The 9,768-nt window shown below is 40.8% G+C and overlaps 1 protein-coding gene across 1 annotated transcript in view; it reads right to left on the reverse strand.

The window, feature by feature from the left end:
* Positions 1–9,768, reverse strand: part of LOC120464096 (uncharacterized) — a 42,336-nt gene that overhangs the window by 14,554 nt on the left and 18,014 nt on the right. The window contains exons 2-3 of the mRNA XM_039653428.2: positions 5,942–6,023; positions 3,993–4,468 (exon numbers count right to left, since the gene is read on the reverse strand). Of these exons, the coding sequence (XP_039509362.1) occupies positions 3,993–4,468; positions 5,942–6,023 (558 nt within the window). The remainder of the gene's footprint in view (positions 1–3,992; positions 4,469–5,941; positions 6,024–9,768) is intronic.

Here is a 9,768-nt window from a genome sequence, read left to right on the forward strand (position 1 = left end):
GAAAAAATATTTTTAAATAAATGTGAGTTTTCCTAGATCTTGAAACTTTCAGGTTTATAAATGGGGGTCATCTTTGAAGGATGAACAAATAATGTTTTGGTCATCACATTAAAAATAACATTTAAATATATATTTATTTATATAATATTTGAATTTTGAAGTGCTGGAAAAAGATGTGTGAAGTACTTGAAAGCATTTCCAGCCAAACTGGTTCCAGTTAGTGTTACTATATTAAATCCATGGTGAATGTTGCTGGTCTGTGGACGTAAAGACAAGTTTATTCACGGCACAATGTTTCTCCTGGTTTCCATGACAGCGCTGTTTGATCTAATAGAGATCTACGGTTAATAACGGAGAAATGCGAATGCATCTCACTAGATCTCGCAGCGATGTTATTACCTCAGTGGCGAATTCAAATGTGTTCTTTACCGGATCTCTTAGCGCGGTGTGGTAACAGTGTTGCTTGATCGTGATCGGCTCGCGCTGCACAGATGTTGCTGGTCCGAACTGATAAACGATTCGTGAAGCAGATAATCCGTGAAGCACATAATGAGTAGCGCAGTTTCATTCTGCTTTCATTACATTTGCCATTTGATGTTGCACAACGTTGTGTTGGCCACGTCAGCGCGAATTTTGCCGGCAGGAAAAATGGTCCAAGCAATCGTTCGGTTTGTATGCGTACCGAACCGGAAGCCTCGAACCGAAATGGTTCAATACGAATACATGTACCGTTACACCCCTAGTTCAGAGAGACTGAATCTTCAACTAAAGCCCCTTTCACATAGCCTGACTTCGTCATACTCATAATCTTGTCGGAATATGAGTCTGAAACTGCTCCGTAGGGCTTTTATTATGAGGCGTGTCTAAACCGAACCAGTAAAACTTTCTTCAAAGAGCAACAGAGTCGCGCGATGGCACGAGCGTCATCACTAGGACACACCCCTTACGGCATTGGTCGTGGCTTTTGTTCACAACCCGACATCGATGCCAGTATCAATCCCGGGTCGTGTTTGCGTTCACACAGAAGGCGTTCTGGCAATTTCCCGCCAATTTCCCGGGATCAACGTGCTGTGTGAAAGGGTCTTAACAGTTTTCGGACTCTTTGAGAAATGAGGTAGTGTGCAATGTATATTATGAGAAAATGAAAGGGGGGGTTTTATCTTGGATGTGTGTAGAACTATTTTAAGAGACTGAAAATGAAATGGGAACCTTTAAAATAGCATATGGGGCACTTCAAAATGAGCTTTTAGCAATCTTGTCGGAATATGAGTCTGAAACTGCTCCGTAGGGCTTTTATTATGAGGCGTGTCTAAACCGAACCAGTAAAAAAAAAAACTCTGCACTCAATTGGATAGTCGGTAAATCTACAACCAATCAGGGATGCGTTTCCCGAAAGCATCGTTAGCCAACTATGGTCGCAAGTTGGTCGCAATTTCCATTGAACTCTATTGGTAACGACGGAACTTTCGACCATAGTTGGCTAACGATGCTTTCGGGAAACGCACCCCAGAGCAACGCAGTAAGTGAACTACTTTGCATACAGTTGTCAACTACAAAACTTATTTTGGTAGTTAAATAACGAGTGTTGCTTCTTTTACTTGGTCCTCCATGAGTGCGACCAAAGGAGAAACCACAACGACCACAGGCTTTTCATTACGTCCCATCTTCTTAGCGACCGTCGGAGCCAGCTGATAAGTTACACTTTTCCCGAATCATGTAGGAAGGACGGCAAAAATATCTTTCTGATCGACAAATGCCTGAATTGCAGTTTTCTGTTCGTCTATTAAAATTAATGCGCTGTCGATTTATTTCACAACAGACGCGACAGCAGAATCTATACATCTCAATTCTCCAGCTCCAGTCATCTCTGAGGGAAACCAGTTAAGCGCTCGTTGATAACGTGATGATTACGTCCCTGAAGATCACCTCTCCATCATCATATAAAACCCGCCCTGGCAATTTGATTGGCCCAAACGTTATGTGCCTGATCATAATTACTCCTCAATGGATCGAGTCCAGACCGAACTTCCCGACCAAAAAATGTTGTGGGCGGAGTTTGGGCTGTCATCTTTCACACAGAGATTCCGGAAAATACACGGATAATGTGAGCCGGCATTTGTCCCGGGATTGTTTGATTTCGGTTCATTCACACTGCCAGTGATTTGCCGGGATCTGTGAGTGCGTTCACACACAACCCGTAAAGATCCCGGAAAGACACATGACGTCAGGATGAGACGTGTAACGTAGTCGTTGAAAACACGTACACACGCATACCGTTCCAAAAAGCTGGTGAACGATCTCAGCTTCAGCGCGGATAGAGAGGAGCTCCTGGTCTCTGCTTCGTTCCAGTTTGCAGACATTTGTTCGTCCTTTATTTGTTGATGAGGAACACAAACTTTCTTCAAAGAGCAACAGAGTCGCGCGATGGCACGAGCGTCATCACTATGACACACCCCTTACGGCATTGGTCGTGGCTTTTGTTCACAACCCGGCATCGATGCCAGTATCAATCCCGGGTCGTGTTTGCGTTCACACAGAAGGCAATTTCCCGCCAATTTCCCGGGATCAACGCGCTGTGTGAAAGGGGCTTAACAGTTTTCGGACTCTTTGAGAAATGAGGTAGTGTGCAATGTAAATTATGAGAAAATGAAAGGGGGGGTTTTATCTTGGATGTGTGTAGAACTATTTTAGGAGACCGAAAATGAAATGGGAACCTTTAAAATAGCATATGGGGCACTTCAAAATGAGCTTTTAGCAGTTAACTTGAGTAGTCTCCCACATTTTGTTTTTCCATCACCACCTCCCATTCCACTTGACCGAGCACACACACACACACACAGTGGACTCCAACACTCATATGGTCCTCACAGCCCTCTTCTCTCTCTGTACTCGTCTTTTTGCTCTTTACTTCTCCACATGTCCTTTGTTTTAACCTGGCACAATCTGGCCTGTATATTTGAACACCTGAAGACAAAACTACTAGGTTAAAACGACTAGGTTTTTTCCCACTTTGCCGTTTCATTCACTCACAGATTCAGGCTTTTGTTCAGAGTGAGGGAGGGGGGCTGACATCTGTCATCCTCTCTTTCTCTCTGGAGGTGGCGGGCACAAAGCCCTGGAGCACATGGACTTGTCTGAGTAAGTGTAGTTTCGTGCATTTGTCTTGCATTGTTTTCAAATTCAGCCATTAAGTTGACAAGGACCGTTGGTCTGGAACGAAGAGATTTTACACCAGAAAGTATTCTAAGAGGTTCTTTGGGGGGAAATATAGTAACTTCACTTTTCAGAGACTAAGGTTTTTTTGCTGGCTATAGAAAGTCTGTTCAGTTCCCCTCAAGTTTGCACAGGTGTCCTAGGCTAGCATAGTAACCACAGTTTCCCGTACTTTTTGAGAACCAGAAAGTTTCCAAATACTTTTGTCCTAATTGAACAATACCCATTTTGTCCTTTAAAACCTAACCTTTTGGGATTGTTTTACTTGATAAGTGTGAGCTCTCACATTTTTTCTTCCAAGTAAATTCCACTTGTTTCTAGTGCAATGATATTCACACGTTTTTAAGTGTTATTTAAGTTTCAGGCCACTGTTTAAATGGCTGTGAGTAATATAAAGACTGCATTGATACAGTGATACAATGGTGCATCCGATCATGGACACAATGGCTTTTAAAAAAAGCAGAAGACAATGATGAAAACCAAAAATTCAAAGAAGAAAGACCAAAAAGGGGACCAAAAAATTCTGTTCTTGTTGACCGTGATTTTGATTTTAATGCTTTCCTGGATGTATATACAACCACAGCCCTATATCAATCAATTAAATGGTAGGGTTAGGGGTTTCTTCTACATTCTTATCTACTCATCATTTTTTCCTCTGATTTGAAGGGAATGTTAAGCATAGGGTTAAGACTACAGTTGTTGGATAGGTCGAACCATAGATGCTGATGTCGTCCCTTGCAAAACCACCCAAGTTCATTCTTAGAAGGAGTGTCTCTTACCTGCTGCATTTTCTCCAGGTCTAGACTGGGGCGACCAGGTTCTCCTGTGTAATTGGGCCGGTGGCGCCAGTAAGGCATGGAAGGTTGTTCAAAGTGGCTGAGAATGATGGGCCGGACAGGGAGGCGGGCCGGCGTGTGTGAAGGCTTGAGCGCTCGAGGAGGAGAGGAGCTGAAGAGGACAGGACTGGGAGAGGTGGCGCTCAAGCGGGTCCCGGTCGACGGTTCGTTCGGACCACACAGGTCCTTCACCTCCTCGTCACTGGAGGCGCTGCTCATGTCTCCATGTCTGTGCCACTTCCGGCCCCCCTCGGCTCCCGGGGCTCCTGCGATGCGCTCCAGCTCCTCTTCTGAACTGTGGCGGTCCAGGGTCGGGTCAAGGAGTAAACGGAGACGGCGTAAGTGGGCCGGAGAGAGAATGCCCTGGTTGTGCTGTTGACTGGTGGCTAGGGGAGTCAAGGCACAATTCCGACGGCGCTCTGGAAAGGGCCGAAATATAGCAGAAGGTAATCAATCAGCAGAGCCCTTTTCTTCATACAGGGACAATCCAACACAGGCTCAGTGGAGAAACTTTCCTATGGCAAAGTTTTTGCAAAACACGTACCAATACGTACATATCACTGCAGGTTTCTAAAAGAAATAAACTCTAGAGGCAGTAACACAGCTAACACTTCACCTCTGGAACAGACTGATCTCATGAAGTAGCGTGTGTATGACACGCCAATTCGTATTTCCATTTTTGGCGTGCTATCAAGACGCATAATCGCTTTTCAGCGTGTTTATGAACGCCGTTGACTTAACGTTATTACTGTATATATAAATATATGAGTTACCTCAACCCTAAACCTAACCGTCACTGGGGTTAATGGCATTTATGACTGTTCCCTTAACATCCTAGGAAAAAAAAAAAGATCGCTCCCCAGATGTAGATGTTCATTTTGCTTCGTTTCGCGCGGACATTTGACGGCGTGTACACTCGGACGTTAATGGCGTAGACATACACGCGGATACACACGGATAGCTCAAAATGCGTAGAGATAACACGCCACTTGACTCGAAAGTTGCGTGTATATTTACGCAAAAGTCATGATGTCATGTTGTCTGGAAAGATGAACGTCTATTTAAGAAGAAATGTGAAATTATTTTTGGAGTTTTCTAGACTGAGAAAAGCCAGAAAAAGTATTTTTGGCTTATGTGGATGAAAGACAACAACTCCCAGAATGCACTTGCTTTGCAAAAGGTAGCAAAAGGCCTAGTTTTTTTTTAAAATGTAGTGACTCCCGGATGAAGGCTTGTATGCTGAAACGCATCGGAGTGTTTTTATAGTGTTGATTATGACCAAGCCATAGAAATAAAGGCTTTTTAATTTTTCTAAAGAGAGTGCCTTGGATGTTCCTGTTGATTTTTATATGTTTTTTTATATTGACTTTTATATGTGAATTACGTGATATAAAGTCAGAATTGCGAGATATTAAGTCAGAATTGAGATATTAAGTCAGAACTGCGTGATATAAAGTCAGAATTGCGTGATATAAAGTCAGAATTGCGTGTTATAAAGTCAGAATTGCGAGATATAAAGTCGCAATTGTGTGTTAAAAAGTCAGAAATGCGAGATATAAACTATTCTGAGGGGGAAAAAAGTTAGCCTTTTTCCCCTTAGAATTGGCCTGATAACTTGCAATTGCGAGTTTATATTTCACAATTCTGAGAAAAGATGTCAGAATTTCGACATATAAACTCGCAATTATGTGTTGATTATGACCAAGCCCTAGAAATAAAGGCTTATTAATTTTTCTAAAGAGAGTGTCTTGGATGTTCCTGTTGATTTTTATATGTTTTTTTCCAATCCAAAGAGCACCTCAAACTTATTTACTTGAGTCCAGGAAGCTTCTCTACAGACATTTGTGTTATATAGGCATATGCATGTCGAGAAATTCTCTAAAAATACACACCTCTGTCGATCTGTGCCAACTCTTGGTTTTCGCCTTCTGAGTCTTCACTCTCCCCCCCTTCCTCACTGCCATGGTAGGAAATCTGTTTCAAAAGCAAAGCAAAGGTCAGACAAACTTGAATCGCCATGATACAAACAAGTAAACTCAGACATTCATGTCCCACAGCTCACACAAACAAATGGAAAGGGTTATTCATGCATCTGTATTGGAATACAAGTCTTTTGCTATCACAACAAGAACAAGACCAGTGACTAACACTAGCGCAACTTCTAAGGAAACCTTCTATACCAAAGAAGTATAGGGAGGGATAAACTTATGCTGTAAGTGCTGAATGTTTCTTGCAAACAAACCAACCTAAACAAATTTACTAAGAAACTCCTAATGAAAATGTGCATGGCGATCCCATGCAAAAGTTGCCCTCATTATGCAAGTGTGTTATGGGTGGTTGCCAGACGTCGCTATGTGGTTCCTAATGTGTTCAGAGTTGTTTTTATCAAGTTGTCCTGCGGTTTCTTGCATGTTACAATTGGCCCCAGTGATAAAAGCCCAAATCTCCATGAGAATCTGTTCACTAGATGTGCAGGTCTATAGGACTTTTAGCCCATTGAAAATCTTAAAATTGAAAAGTAATAGTCATAATCTGCATGATTCATTTCACACATGGCACAAATAATGTTTGATGTGTTTAAAACCCAGCTCAAATCTCTTACCAAAGTATGCGCAATAATATTTACACTAACGCTTCACAGATTTACACCTTAACTGAGATAAGAGAAGGTGTGATTAGATTATGTGGTAAAGCAGAAAAGATGTGCTCACTTGCCAAGTTTCAATTTAACTTCAGAGTATGCATTTCTTTGTTTCCTTGTGTGAGTAAAGATACGAAAGTGTGAAAAGAAGAAACAGAGTGTGAGGTTAAGAGAAGTAAAAACAAGAGGCACACCCAATATTCCACAACACCAATTGCTGTGAAACTTTAGCTATGTCCCAAGTGTGTTGGTTCATTTAGACAAAATTATTTTAAGAGCAAACCGGTTTCGAAGTCTATCAGAGAAAGAAAGTATGGAACAGGGATAAAACCCAACAGATTGCACCAGTAAGGAGTTAAGTAACACAGTGCATGGTAATTACCTTGTCCAAGCCCAGCTAACCAGCTGCCATCTGCTCTCAAGTACACACACACACACACAGCCCACTTCTCTTCTCATCTCTTTCGCCTTTCACTAAGCAAACAGTGAGAGAAACTGAATGACTCAAATGTGTCACTCTTTCTCACAGGCACTGGGATCTCACGGCAGCTCAGGGCCCCCAGAAGAGCCATTTCCACTCGCTGAAATCCAGTCTCTCTCCAATCTCAAAGCCACCACAAATTACCATTCCTCTCCACCAGAACCCCTGCCAGACAGTGTCTCCGGCTGTACAAAGACAGGCAATTTTCTTTTAATATTGGAATGTAGTATTCGGAAACTTCTGCCTATTACCAACCCGATCTCACGACCAAGTCGTACGAATTCGACGAATGATTAAAAAGTGGCTAATTCGTAACAATTCATACGACCTCACTCGTACGAATTAATACGATTTTGCTAAATCGTACTTATTTTACGAATTGGCCAATTCGTATGAATTCGTACGAATGACCTACCCCTTACCCCGCCCCTAAACCTAACCATCACGTGGGTTTAGACAAATCGTACGAATTAGTACGAGTGAGGTCGTACGAATTAGTACGAATTAGCCACTTTTTAATCATGCGTCGAATTCGTACGAATTGGTCGTGAGATAGTGTTGCTATTACACGTTTCATTCTGGGGTGTTTCACAAGATTCAGGGGTAATAATAATAAGCGATTTATGAGAAACACTGTTTAAAGTGGACCGGACAGAGCACCATAACACTTAAGCCATTCAGCAGTAGGGGGTGTGTCGTGGTTATGCAGTAGAAATGTGAAAAAGATTAAGAGAAAAAAAAAATGGGCTGTTGGGTTCCATTTTGCCAAAAATACCCATAATGCACTTTTGAATTTGACACCACCCCGTTGTTGAGCCGACAGTAGTTTAATTTGTAGTTTTAACTAAAAGACCTAGAACAGTCAAAATCGTGTGATGCAAAATGATGCAGTTGGTGCCATCCAAAAACTATGGAAGCTTGTTTCCGCCACAGAATGAAAAATAAAAAAAGGTTTTGCAACTTTTTATCTCACAATTCTGACTTTTTTCTCACAATTGCGAGTTTACATCTTGCAATTTTATTTCTCAGAATTGCGTTTTATAAAGTCAGAATTGCAAGATATAAAGTCAGAATTGCGAGATATAAAGTCAGAATTGAGAGATAAAGTCAGAATTGTGAGATATAAAGTCAGAATTGAGACATTAAGTCAGAATTGCGTGATATAAAGTCATAATTGCGTGATATAAAGTCATAATTGCGTGATATAAAGTCAGAATTGAGATATAAAGTCAGAATTGAGAGATAAAGTCAGAATTGTGAGATATAAAGTCAGAATTGAGACATTAAGTCAGAATTGCGTGATATAAAGTCATAATTGCAAGATATAAAGTCGCAATTGTGTGTTAAAAAGTCAGAAATGCATGATATTGTGAGTCAGAATTGTGAGATATAAACTATTCTGAGGGTGAAAAAAATTAGCCTTTTTTCCCCTTAGAATTGGCCTGATAACTTGCAATTGCGAGTTTATATTTCACAATTCTGAGAAAAGATGTCAGAATTTCGACATAAAAACTCGCAATTATGTGTTATAAAGTCATAATTGCGAGATGTAAACTCGCAATTGTGAGAAAAAAAGTCAGAATTGTGAGATAAAAAGTCGCAATTCTGACTTTATCTCGCAATTCTGACTTCATATCTTGCAATTGCGACTTTACTTCTCACAATTCTGACTTCATATCTCGCAATTGCGACTTTACTTCTCACAATTCTGACTTCATATCTTGCAATTGCGACTTTACTTCTCACAATTCTGACTTCATATCTCTCAATTGTGAGATAAAAAGTTGCAATTATTTATTTTATTTTATTTTTATTCAGTGGCGGAAACAAGCTTCCATAGAAAACTTTTGCTGACAAATAAACAGGAAAATACGAAGCGGGTAACACATACATATTGTTAATTTACCGCCATCGTAACAATGCAAGCAAAGCTGGTTGAAAATTTGGCAAACCTATCCTTTAAACTGGAGCTCAATGTGCACTAATATTTCTATTTGACATAAAAACTGAGAACTAGCTGAGAATAAAAAACTGTCCAAACTAGGAAACAAGTTTCCAGCAAAACACAATTTGAATCCCCTTTAAGTTTTTAAATCAATTTGGCTACTCCAAAAATGTATACTTGGTTAGGACTACAACTTCAAGGGCCTATGATAAAAGTGATGGAAACAACGCCATTCCCTCAAACAATTTTAAACTAACACTGAGGTGCGTATTGTCAACACAATTGCTGTATGGCTCGTACACATTTATATTATCTATGACGTTCATTCAACCTGTAAATATTGATAAATAAACCTTGACATTGTGCTCTCGAGTCACTCTGACAGCGTTTACTTTGAGATATGTTACATTACTGATGGTACAGTAAAAGTGTTAATTAATGTCTCGGTTATGTAAAGCTGTTTTACCATGCCAATAAAGCAAATACGACTAGGAACTAAAAGTCATAGCTAACGTGTGCCTTTACGATGCACACTGGCCTTTTTGTGTCGTAGCTCTGTCAAGTAGGCAGAGGGTGAAACAATGCCAACGCTACAAGCCCTGAACAACATGCTGGCAAGTGACCTTGACTTAATGGTGACAGCCAATCAATA

This window comes from Pimephales promelas, chromosome 15, assembly GCF_988280905.1.
Source record: "Pimephales promelas chromosome 15, fPimPro1.hap1.1, whole genome shotgun sequence".
In the NCBI taxonomy this organism is placed as follows: domain Eukaryota; kingdom Metazoa; phylum Chordata; class Actinopteri; order Cypriniformes; family Leuciscidae; genus Pimephales; species Pimephales promelas.